Source organism: Drosophila montana, unplaced genomic scaffold (assembly GCF_035044405.1).
Source record: "Drosophila montana isolate Dmon_TW-CO22-7 unplaced genomic scaffold, ASM3504440v1 contig_2081_1, whole genome shotgun sequence".
Lineage (NCBI taxonomy): Eukaryota > Metazoa > Arthropoda > Insecta > Diptera > Drosophilidae > Drosophila > Drosophila montana.
This window is the reverse complement of record NW_026996991.1, coordinates 284,765-296,901: the sequence shown is the minus strand read 5'-3', so window position 1 is coordinate 296,901 and position 12,137 is coordinate 284,765. Positions and strand designations below refer to the sequence as shown.

Genomic DNA, 12,137 nt, shown 5'->3' with positions numbered 1-12,137 from the left:
ACACATTGAAACCGGAATATATACGTACGTATATATTGCTAGTATTCCGTGTTCCGTTGAGGAAGTGACATTGAACCCGCTCGACATCTGTGTAAAATGCACTTCAAGAATCGCGTGCAGTGTATGTTGCGTGCATTGGCGAACCGGTTCCGGTCGGGTCCGGTCCGGTCCGGTCCGTTCGCAAGTATATCGATCGGTTAACGCTTGGGGTTTTTCACATGCTTAACCCAATTTTAATGCAATTCTTGTTTCTCGTTACAGATACAACAACAACAAAAACAACAACAACAATAGCAGCAGCAACAGCAAGTTGCGGGAAATAGAAAAGCAGCAGCAACAAAAACTGCAACTCGTTAAACTGTTTCGCGCGGCAGGGAATGGTATATTTCTTGGGGGATTGGGGCATGGGAGATTCTGACTTGTCGTCATATCAGCAGCATGTTCCAAATATACAACAACAACAGCAGCACCAACGCATCCATGGACACCAGCAGCAACAGCAACAGCAGCAGCACCAGCAGCAGCAACAACAACAGCAACAACAACAACATCAGCTGGTTGCACAAATCTCAACTAGCCTAAGCCTACTGCAATCGCAGCTGCAATTCGCCAGCGGCTCCAGCTTCCTACAGCAGCAGCAGCAGTCACCGCAGCAGCAACATGTGGCTGGCCCCAGGAGCAGCAGTAGCAGCCTGGTCACCGCTAACCTACAGCAACTATCGGTAAGCAGCGGCGGCAACAACAACAGCAGCACCTGCAACACGCCCTCCAAATCACAGCAGCAGCAGCAGCTGCAGCAGATTGATTCTCATCCACCCACTGGTGCTGCGCTTAAGGTACATTCGTCTTGGTTAAGGCAATGCTCTGAGTCAAACACCTCGCAATCAACGGCCGATAGTTGCGTCGGCAAGCCAAAGTCCACACAGCTAAACAAGGATCTCCTGGACAACGAGGATGAGGTGGCACTTCATCCGCTTTCCAATCAGGTTAGTAGCCCGAACCCTTTTTCACTTCACCCTGTCAAGGAGAATAAAAAACACAAATTTTTTAAATCAATTTAATTACAAATTGCTTTTTAAATCCATTTAATTAGAAATTGCTTTTTAAATCAATTTAATTACAAATGAAAACTCCGTGGAATCAGCATGAGTCAAGTCTAGTATATATGAATAATATAAATCGAATACTAGCTCGGAGTCAGCATAACCTGAAATAATCATACTCTAATGCCAGCATGTTACCTAACTATGCAATATTTAGAGAAAATCATTTCTTTTCCCTCTTGGCCGCTTCTAATAGCAACTCCTCGTGCAAATGTTGAAAGAAGTCCGACAGTCCCTCATACGAGTGCTTTACAATGAAGGCCTTTATCACCGCCCAGGTGGATTTGATGAAATTGACATTGGCAAAGACCAGCATGTCGGTGCTGTTGTTTTTCGACCGTGTGAGACAATAGTGTGTGACAATATTGAAGACATCGGCGTAGGGTATTCCCTCGTTGACAGTCTCAATGTCTATAGCATAAAGTTCACCGGGAGCGCTGCATGAGCGTATGGTTTGGCTTTCGGTGACTTTTGACGTCTTGGGTCCCACGCTCGCCTGCAACGCGACGGTTACATTAACAGTGCGCATCTGCAACCCGTCCTTGTTGGCCTTCCAGGCACCCATGTTGAGATCCGTAGAGTTGCGCTTGGCATGGAAATCGGTTAGGAATTTAGATGTGCTTGAAAATAACATATTGAATACAACATCCACTTGAAGACGTAGATTCTCTTTCATGATGAGTCGGCCGTCGTGCGGCGAATCACAGATTTTGCTTGTTCCACTCGATAAGTCAGGCTTCATTTTTGACATGAAGCTATTGCGCGTAGTCTTCATTTCAACTTTGCGATGGACGGACTTAGCTCTGCTTCTCCTATTGTGCACGCTCGAACTCCTAGGCGACCTATCTTTCACAGTGCCGCGGGCATGTGGGGTGTTTGTGGATTGGCTCCTAAAACTCTTGGAACGTCTTTTCTTAGATGATCGTTTCTTTTTGTGGTTGTTGCCTTGCGATGCGTTAGAAGCTACAGAAGTCCGGACGACATTTGAACCGAATCGGATATTACCAGTATGGGAATCAACAGATTTCTTCGACTTCTTACTGAAAACAATTCTTATGGCCGCCGAATGTCTAATGACTCGAGCCTCTGGATACTTTGTCGTATTTCCCAATCCATTCTTCAATTTGTGATGAATTGATTGCATCGCATTGAAAACACCGAACCAACTGATTCTCTGGGAGCGCTGATATCGAATAAAACATTCAATCAATTGCCATTGGTGCTAGTAAAATATAAAACAATAATTGCAATATTTTATTTCAGCCTTAACTTTTAAATTTATGTCATCTTGTAACTAGTATAATCCGATATTTGAAAGTATTCAAAATATATTAAGCACAGTGTTCATTTGAACAATTAGTAGATTTCTTTGAAACAGATTTGCTACTACATTCCACATACATCCATCCCATCAATTTATCTATGCCTCTTAGGCATACTTATCAGCTGGTGTTTACTTGAACCCGCCGTCCATTTGATAAGCTGATATCCCATCCGATATGCTTGCTACTTTCACTGAGCCTAGTGCTGCTGTGGTGACAAGTCCAAGTTCGTAAAGATTAAGGACTACAATCGAGGTGCGATTACAGTGGGACACAAAACAACAGTTGCTTATCAAATCGTCGCATGACGTAGGGCGGCTGATAAGATATGGTGGAAATGGCCACGCGACTAACTTGTCCTAAGATGGTCTCTTAAACTTTTCGCAAAAACAAAAGGCAGAGACTTCAAACGTGAAATATATATATTCTCTCCTATAACATACAAATAACGAGTTAATTATTTTATTTGTTGATCTCCTCCCGTTTTGATACCAATTAAAATCAATTTAAAGATCAAGCTCGAGGATTATCAAAGTTAGAGCCTCGCGCTTTGGTCCACAAACACTTTTATATGCCATATATATGCGTTGAAATGTTCGGAAAGATCAGAATGTGAATACCGAAGTTAATTAAGAGCTTTTCTTTTAGTGTGCTACTTAGGGAAGAAGAAGCACATAGTGTGTTTAAGAAGTACAGGGTATCTGATGGTCGACTAGAGCAGTTTTACTAGTTTCGTGTAGAGTTTTAAGAATAATTATATGTAAAAGGTAGCTACGGCGAGAAATGTAGCCTAGCTTACTAGCTTGCGTCAATAAATCACTCAATAGGTTAGATGTAGCTCTTATGTCTGATCAATGCAACATTACTATACATGCCGCATCATTCATAATTACAGGTGGGAGGACACACGCGCCTGTTGCTGCTCAACCAATCGACGGTGATCAAGCCGCTGAATTTGCGCGAATTGGACTTCTATCAGAACATTCCGCAGGACGTACAGAAGTTTGTGCCCAAGTACAAAGGTAAGATACCGACTATATTCCTCTTATTAACCACCCACAACGATTATCGATTCTATCGAAGCGCTTCATAAGTTATATATATTTCGTTTCGAATTAACTGCTCGTTCTATCATACATTAAAAACAAAAAAAAAACTAAATTCAATAAAAATTAAAAAAGAAAAATAAAAAAAATGATATGATATGGCTATATATGTCTTGAGTTTCCAAATCGCCGATGCTGTATTCAACTTTTGTTTTGTACTAACTCGCATTTGTCCAAACAACAAAAATTTATGCGCTCTTCTGTATTGTCCTTAGTTAAAGCCAAAACCGCATTTGAATATCATTTTTATTTTAAGTATTCTTATATGTGATATCCGTAGATTGTAAGTATTGAAATTGAATGAAAAACAAATAAAAACAGAGCACAAAAAAGAAAAACTAAAAAAAAAAAAAAAAAAAAAAAAGAATAAGTGACGAAAAAAAAAAACAACAAATAAGACTGAACCATATCGTAATCTTTAGGTAAATTATAGCTTTAAAGATTTGTAATACGAAAAGCGAAATAAAAATATTATAGCTGCCATGCCCAATTATTGTCTGACTCGACGCATGGAAGTAGTCCAAGCGCCTGGCCAACCTGCACACACAGTACCATTTTATCACATAAGAACTTTAAGTTAGTAGCCAAGTGACAGCAAAGGGTAAGTCGCAAATACACACAAAAAAAAAATAATAATAAATAAAAACAAAAAAAAACCTGTAGCAACAGATTTTTACCAGCATATATACATATATCTGTATATGTATTATGCAAAGTTCAAATCTGAAAACCTTTGACAATGCACCCAACTATAAAGGTTGTACAATTTTTGTTTAAACCTGCAAAAATTATACAACTTATAAGAAACAAAAATAAAAATAAACTAAATTAATTGAATTAAAAAAAAAAAACAAAAAACTTTGAATAATGCACGCCCTTGCACCAGGTTGTATAGCCTGGAGCTAGGGGCGTGCCCGTTGCCACTACATATCTACGCTCTATGCTCGTATTATCCAAAGGTTCGAAGTGCCGACTGACAGACCTCGTGATCGTGATCTGCCGCTGAACAAATCAATGAACCAATGCGGAGAGCAGCCTCGAAACGAAACCGAAAACAATACTCGAGAATGAAAGCGTAAACTAAAAATCTTAACAAAAAAAAAAAAAACTGAAAAAAAAAACAAAATCAATGCAATTTTTTATCCAATTTCTCGCAAAAACGAAAAATCGTGTTTTATTCTATGTGTTTGTTCAGAACGCACATCGTGCTGCCCCCTCCTCAAAACGAGTACGATGAGAACGTTGTTGTTGTTGTGCTAAAGTCATGTGTCATCGTCGTCGTCGTCCCTAGGCCTTTGCCGATCTAATCGGATCTGATCGGATTGGATCAAATCCGCTCTGCTCTGCTCTTCTCTCAGCTCAGCTCAGCTCTGCTCTGCTCTGTCTGTCTCTGGAACTGAACGTCTCCGAGACTCTCACAGTACGAAAGCCGATTAGAAATGCAAGCAAGCCAATTATGACAATGGCATATCTACGGGTTTGTATGAATTAACACACATACTTTACTATACTTTACTATACTATATTATACTATACTTAAATTATACTATATTTTATCATATATTTTATGCAAATACAATTGCGATACTTAATTCCCCAAACTAAATCTAAGATATTCAGTTCCTTATATAAGTAGTTATATACTTTTATGGTTTTAAGCTAAGCGTAGGACACAAATAACAAAAAAACAAAAGAAAAATTAAGAAAAAAAAACAAAAAACATTTGAAGCTTTCTAGTGTTTTTCGGATTTATGCACATGTTTTTCTATCGATTGACTAAGTCTGAAAATTGCACCCTGATCACAACTAGCTTAGTTCTTATAATCATAAGCCATAACTCTCAATGTATATCATGCCGCTTTATGTTAACTGTTCCAAGTCCATCCGAATTTGCCTATGCATGCAGTTAATTGGGGGTGAGTCAGTCTATAAAGGAGTACATATACATTTTTTCAAAAGTGTTTAAGATATATCATCTGTCTTTTTTTTTCAATTGGTCTCTCGGGGGTCTATTCATAGAATCGTTTGTCTGTGCTGCGTATCATTCATGATGTACCACTTATGATGTGTCTAATGCCTAACTTATTTGTTATAAGTCAGGTCCCATTTACCCATTGCGTAATCCTAACCACAAGAACTTAACCCCAAGTTTGTTGTATCGTTACGATACTAAATTACATACATACATAAAATACATTTATAGAGTTAAAACGCACATCGAAACAGGCACAAAAACTTAGACTTATCGTACGCCGGTCCCATTCTATTTCCAGGCGTTATGCAAGCGACTACCATGGGCGGCGTTAAGCTGGACAAGCGCTATTCGCCCAGCTTCCGGGATGATGCCGCTGCGGTGCCCGTACGCAAGATGAGCGCCTCGAAACGCAAGCGCGACGAAGTACTCAGGTATGTAGAACCATTCCGAAAGTCATGTCCGTCATAGGACAGCATCACAGCCTGCACCTTACACCTATACTGCCTCAACTGACTTACACACATACATATATATCTTTATATATATACAATTATATATATATATATATATATATATATATATATATATATAAATATAACACATGACTGAAGCGTTATTCAGCCAAGCAAATGGAAATGAATTTTATTTTTGTTTTAGATTGTGCAATGCATACAAAAAACAAACACGCACTCGCCCCTGTCAGACATTGTTACGGGTATTGGGTATGCAAATCTTACAACCATAGTATGTGTATGAGAATTTTGTTTTTGTTTTTTTTTTTTAATGGACAATCCAATTGGAAACTGCGCCATGTTTGGTTTCATTGAAAACGGGACACATGAGTTTGCAACTGATAAATTTATTTGAACAAAAATCCTCGAACTAAGCTCCCGTTAGTGATTCAGTTCGCCTACTCTGCGCTAGATGGCGCTCTTGAGTTTTAAATGGAACAAAACATGCTTTAAAAAAAAACAAAAAAAAAAAGAAACAAAAGAAAACGAATACTTCCAGCTTATTTTGTTTTAGGTCACTCATTTGTGCCATCTAAATGGGGTCGCAGCATTGTACACTTGTCTTGCTTGATACCATATTAATCCCACACATCTCGCCTGGATTATTTGCAGAATGAAGGTGCATAAGAACGGAAATGCGGCCGATGTTATCAAGAGCATTTCGCAACTTGACAACTCCAATAAGCAATGTTAGTATCCTGTGCCCTGGCTCGGGAGCTGGACAGAAAATCCAATCAAGACATTATATATACATATATATTGATCTTATAGCTTTTGCAACATTTTGACTAACCGTCTGGCTTCGATTTCGATTCACAGACTTTTTGATGCTCGAGAATATCACATCGCAGTTTCGCAATCCCTGCATTCTGGACCTAAAGATGGGCACCCGGCAGCATGGCGACGATGCTTCCGCAGAAAAGCGCTCCAAGCAGATGGCCAAGTGTGCGGCCAGCACCTCCGGTTCGCTGGGCGTGCGGCTGTGTGGCATGCAGACCTACCAAGCCGATCTGGAGCAGTACGCCAAACGGGACAAATACTGGGGACGTGAGCTTAATGAGGCGGGCTTCAAGACCGCTTTGCATGACTTCTTCTACAATGGCTATCGTCTGCGCATTCGCGTCATACGCAAGATACTGCAGCGACTGATGCAGCTGCGTCGCGTCATCGAGAAGCAGTCCAGTTATAGATTCTATTCCTGGTATGCACATAATATTATCTTTCATCGAAAGAAATGACTTTAACATTGTTTATTCTTCGGACAGCTCCCTGCTGATCGTGTATGAAGGCTATGAGGAAAATCCTATGGCCCATCCGCCCTCCATGGATCTGGATGATTGGCTGGAGGCGCCTAAGTCAGCTACCCTGCAGCCGTCAGGCGCCTTTGATTATCATCCAGAAAACAGCATAGACGAAGATGACATTGAGGACGATGAGGCAGGACACGAAGCGGGCGACGAGCTGGAGCCGCACGATACTGACGAGGATTTGCAGTTGGTGGCAGCTGTTGATAGCGGCAACGCTTCGGCCACCAATAGCAGCACAGGCGCCGATGGCTGCAATTATGATGCGGATGCCTCCAATGATTCCAACTCGCGCCTGAATCTAGCCACACGTCGTCATCTGCACAAACGTGGCTTTGCGGAGGCGGCAGCACGTGGCGTCAAACAGACTGCCACAAGCTCCACCACCACAACTGACGAGGAGGAAGATGAGGAGGAGGATAACGTACATAACAAGGCACAGCATAAGCATTTGTCCGCCATGCCGCCACCGCGCACTTGCGGTGTGATGCCCGCCAAAACAGCGACTGGTGGCAAGGGCAGTGCCAATGGCAACGCCACACCTGCATTCATTCCAATTTCCGAAGAGACAGTATTCCTGGATCCTGAGCCAGCGCTGCCCAGTGTGACAACCTCATCACCACATTCCGGTGACTCCTGGATGAACTACAGCAGCAACAGCAGTGACGATTTCTCGGGCCTATCGGAGCAAATTAAGGCTGTAGCTAGCGGTCGCCAGACTTGTAAGTCCTCTAGTGTTAATCCATGGAATCTCATCCATTCATTTTTACTTATCCACAGGTAACAACAGCTCCGATGATGGCAGCTCGGACTACGAGAGCAGCATTATTGGACCCACAGAGGCAATGTTCAAGCGCTACAAGTCGCAGCAGTCCTTCGATGCGGCCGCTGCAGCTGGCAGCTTGGAGCCTACCTCGCCGCCCCACACAGCTGGCAACTCAAACGCCACCATCAAGTCCCTGGTGTCACCCAACTCCTCCAGCGCTTCGTCGCTGAAGTCGGTAAAGGGCGCCGTTAAGCGTCTACGCTGCAAGGACGACGACGAGCACTATGCGGCTCACGATGATCCCAGGGAGGCCAAAAAGTCAACCATAACATCGACGCCCGTTTCTGCTGTTTCCTCACCTTCAAAGTCGCGTTTGCAGTGCAGTTGTGAGAATATTTCCAACTCACTACTCGGCGGCATTCTGCTAGACTCCCTGGAGCGCCGAGCCAGTGCTGAGGGCAGCGACAACAACACCAGCAGCGAGCCAAAGGCGAACACAGCTGCGACTCGCAATTCTGCGCTAATGCATGGCTCCAAGTCACTGGATATGTCGGCACCGCCCACAGACGATTCGGCTTGCTTTGTAGATGTTCGTCTTATTGATTTTGCCCACACAGCATTTGTGCCGCGCAATGGCAGTATGCTGCCAACACCTACAGCCGCCGCGCCCGTGCACCATGGACCCGACGGTGGCTTTCTCACTGGCCTGGACAGCCTCAATCGCCTGCTCAACGAGATATTGGGCGAGGAGAGCATCTAGCTAGCTGCTGTGGCTGCGACTGCTGCAGCTGTTGGCCCATTAAAATCAACCAGCGAAGAAGCTCACGCACAGTGCGCGGTCGGGAACGGAGAATAAGTTAAAAGTACAATTTGATTTCAAAAAATACCTAAATTGTTGTAGCAACATGTGTTAAATTATGAAACTAATATTTAGAAATTCGAAATGTGATTCAGCTTAACAAAAAGAAAAATAATACAAAAGTAAAAACAAACAAAATTAACCAGATAAAACAAAAACAAAAACAACAACATAAAATATTATGGATATATAATGCCAACTTTTTTAAACACCATACGATAAGTGCTGTTTAGAGCCTTTTCAATGTGAAAACGAAATTGTGAAATGTGTTTGAAAATGTTTCTTCCAAACGTAGTTACAAGTTTAATGATTAATTAATTGAAATATTAATATATTGTTCAAGCTTATGCATTTCCAAGCGCTGAAAAAATAATATAAAACACAATGGAAACGAATTTTGTTCTATTAGCAAAATAATGACTTTGCTGTTTTAGGTTTGTGAGAAATGTTTAATGAATATGCAAAACAACTATATGAATATATATGTATTGTATTTTAAATAATTAATTAGCATGCAAGTCATGCGTTTTTATACCTAGCTATTACAATACATACAATGCAAATGACAACGTGTAAGAACAGTATTTTGTTATAATTTTTTTCATCTTTTGCTTTAAATCGTTTCCTTTCTTATTGTAGCAATCACAGTTAATCTGTAAAAGTGTGAGGAGCAAGAAAAACGCTATTAACATAAATCCTAAAAACATATACATGTATATTACTATTACTTATTGTATAACTAGAAAATTAAATGGAAAAACAAAAACTTAAAAAAAATATTTAAATAAACAATGTATATTTTCACTTAAGCACGTTTAAAAATTACAAATGTTCTACTGATTGCAAAATAAACTTAAAGTATCAATAAATATGTCAAAAAAAAAAGTGGGTAGTCTGGTTTTTTGTGTACTGCATGGATAAATCCTTTCATAGCTTGATCTAATTTTTGTTAAGCGCGAAAGATTGAAATTTCATTAATTCGTCGGAGTGCAATGCGTTGCCACATTTTACAAATATACAACTGCTATGCACTTGTCATTTTTAGTGCATTTTAAGTCAACATATCGATAACATTTAACATATTGCTAACATTGTGTTCATATTGCTGATATTGTGGCAACAAGAGTGTGTATTTCAACAAATTAGTTAATTCTTTGCTATTTCTGATAATTTGCGCGAAGTTATTAAATAATTTAAACAAGTAGTGCTTATTAAGTATATTCTTTTGAATTTGCCCAATCTCAACTGGCATAAAACGTTAAAAACGAAAACTCACTTATGTAATTTTCAGCGCTAGGTTAACATCTGTTAAATCGCCAGTTCGCATTATTAAAACAACTTTAACTATCATTACAGAAAATAAATAATGGGTGGACATCACGGAGAACCTTATACGGTGCCGCATCCATCAATTTATAAGGTGGAGAATGTACCGCAATTGCTTCAAGTGAAAGAGGCGCTTGCCCGACAAGGTTTGAATGATCCATGGCTGAGGTGAGTGGTTGAACTTCAATTTTCGCCCTCTTCTTATCAAAACAACAAAAACTTTGGCTGACGTAGGAACGAGGCCTGGCGCTATGAAAAGAAGGCATTCGGCACACACCGCTCTCGCCTGACCACCTTTATGTTCCGCGGCCTCGGCGTTGGATTTTGTGCATTTCTGGCCACCATCGCGGTGGAGTATGCGCTCGGTGTTGGCAAGGGCCAGGGTGGCCATGGACACGGTCATGGCAGCGAACACGGTCACGAGGATAAGAAGCATCATTAAATTAAGTGTTTTAGTTCAATAAAAATGCAAATGCGAATGCGCTTCGATATTTAATGATACGATACAAATTAATGATTGATATTACTCGCAGTACATGTCGTGACTAAAACTAAAGCACGTTTCCGATCAGTTGACGCGCGGCTTTAGCTCGTCATAGCAGGAGCGCAGGAAAATCTGTGGTTTTTTGGCCGGATTAAAGTACTCATGTCCCTTGGACCAGTCGTACCCGACAGCGTATGCGAATATTTGGCCATTGGCATTGAAGCCGCATTTCGTAATAGATTGGTCCATGGCTTCACTGGATTTAAGCTTGGTTCGTGCATCTTTGTCCCAGAAACTGAATGTACCGTCCGATCCCACTGTGACCAACGTTCCATGCACGGGATGGAATGCAATGTCGTTTACCGCATAGATATCTTGGAAGCCTGAGGTACCCGTCGAGCGGTGGCACTTGAATGTGAAGTTATCCTTAGGATTTACTGGGTTCACGTACTGTATGGCCACGCGTCCCTCTATGCTGCCCAGTGCATAACCTGTGGGCGTCTTCTTCTTGTCCTTAAATATCGATATGGTGCGATGCTGATACTTGAGCGGACTCTCCTGTCGCTTGTACTCGGTGGGACTGTTTTCCAGCGAGTAAATAATCAGGCCACGACCCGCAGTGCCCACCACGGCCATGGGATAGTCCACATCTGCACAATAGCAGCGTTCAGGCAGATTAATGGCCATCATGGGATTTGGTGTGCGCGTGTCCCAAAACTATGAAAATCAAAAAATTTGTACAAAGAGGTATATGTCCATATTTTTTGTATATACCTTGAGCGTTTTGTCCCAGGAGCCGGTCATCAGGCATGTATAATTTGGTCCTTTTACCATGTGGCAAGTCTTGACTGGTCCGTCGTGGGCAGCAACTTGCATTACCTGATCGGAGGCGAGATCCCAAAGCTTGACCTGTTTGTCACAGGAAGCCATAAAAACTTTGGTTCCGTCATCTGACCAGCACACATCGAGCACTGGTCCACCCATTGTTTTCATAGATTTTGGCACTGTGGCTCCATTTTGTTCCACCTCCCAACAGCGCACGCTGTTGTCCCAGCTGCCGGCAATGAGAAAATTCTTTGGCACTTGCAATGTGCTTGGACTGAACTCAAGCGCGGAGACGGAGTCATCGGGCGGCGATGCCACCTCAAAATCGTTCATACGATTTGTTGTCGTTTGTGCGGGCCCAAACATGACTTTGTTTTTTAAATGTCGCAAAATGTTTGTTTTTTAGCGAGCTAAGCGTCAAACGTATTTGCCGAACGTAAGCATAACATGGCACACTTACAATTAACAGTGCGCATAGCAAGCGCAAAATGAGCAACGAAACGAATAAAAGAGACGCCAAACACATAACTTATCGACGTCGATAGTTTCCGCTCC

General features: G+C 41.6%; 3 protein-coding genes across 7 annotated transcripts in view; 2 read left to right on the top strand and 1 right to left on the bottom strand.

Annotated features, from left to right (window-relative positions):
* Ip6k (Inositol hexakisphosphate kinase) overlaps positions 1-9,756 on the top strand; it is a 29,875-nt gene extending 20,119 nt beyond the window's left edge. For 3 of the 4 annotated variants that reach the window (XM_064679776.1, XM_064679775.1, XM_064679774.1), the window contains 7 exons: positions 262-986; positions 3,321-3,447; positions 5,805-5,937; positions 6,631-6,707; positions 6,838-7,219; positions 7,284-8,044; positions 8,103-9,756. In XM_064679776.1, coding sequence (XP_064535846.1) covers positions 378-986; positions 3,321-3,447; positions 5,805-5,937; positions 6,631-6,707; positions 6,838-7,219; positions 7,284-8,044; positions 8,103-8,848 — 2,835 coding nt within the window. In that variant the 5' untranslated portion in view covers positions 262-377 and the 3' untranslated portion in view covers positions 8,849-9,756. Of the gene's footprint in view, positions 1-261; positions 987-3,320; positions 3,448-4,653; positions 5,009-5,804; positions 5,938-6,630; positions 6,708-6,837; positions 7,220-7,283; positions 8,045-8,102 lie in introns of those variants that run through there. The other variant, XM_064679777.1, reaches the window with a different exon arrangement.
* A 195-nt stretch (positions 9,757-9,951) lies between these two features.
* Positions 9,952-10,783, top strand: ND-B12 (NADH dehydrogenase [ubiquinone] 1 beta subcomplex subunit 3). 2 transcript variants are annotated; one of them, XM_064679938.1, is made up of 3 exons: positions 9,952-10,072; positions 10,304-10,441; positions 10,508-10,783. In XM_064679938.1, the coding sequence occupies exons 2-3, from the start codon at positions 10,314-10,316 to the stop codon at positions 10,713-10,715; spliced, it is 336 nt and encodes a 111-aa protein (XP_064536008.1). In that variant the 5' UTR covers positions 9,952-10,072; positions 10,304-10,313; the 3' UTR covers positions 10,716-10,783. The 2 variants fall into 2 exon arrangements, with proteins under 2 accessions (XP_064536008.1, XP_064536009.1); XM_064679939.1 differs by lacking the exon at positions 9,952-10,072 and adding an exon at positions 10,209-10,227.
* Rae1 (ribonucleic acid export 1) lies at positions 10,753-12,035 on the bottom strand. Its single transcript, XM_064679937.1, has 2 exons — positions 11,532-12,035; positions 10,753-11,474 (listed from the first exon to the last, which is right to left on the bottom strand). The coding sequence occupies exons 1-2, from the start codon at positions 11,946-11,948 to the stop codon at positions 10,842-10,844; spliced, it is 1,050 nt and encodes a 349-aa protein (XP_064536007.1). The 5' UTR covers positions 11,949-12,035; the 3' UTR covers positions 10,753-10,841.
* Positions 12,036-12,137: the final 102 nt, after the last annotated feature.

Excerpts from the sequence above, each read along its gene's own strand:
- ND-B12 (XM_064679938.1), top strand. The coding sequence starts at position 10,314 with ATGGGTGGACATCACGGAGAACCTTATACGGTGCCGCATCCATCAATT. Across the intron at positions 10,442-10,507 it reads TTGAATGATCCATGGCTGAG|GAACGAGGCCTGGCGCTATG; the intron begins GTGAGTGGTTGA and ends TGGCTGACGTAG.
- Rae1 (XM_064679937.1), bottom strand. The coding sequence starts at position 11,948 with ATGTTTGGGCCCGCACAAACGACAACAAATCGTATGAACGATTTTGAG. Across the intron at positions 11,475-11,531 it reads CCTGGGACAAAACGCTCAAG|TTTTGGGACACGCGCACACC; the intron begins GTATATACAAAA and ends TGATTTTCATAG.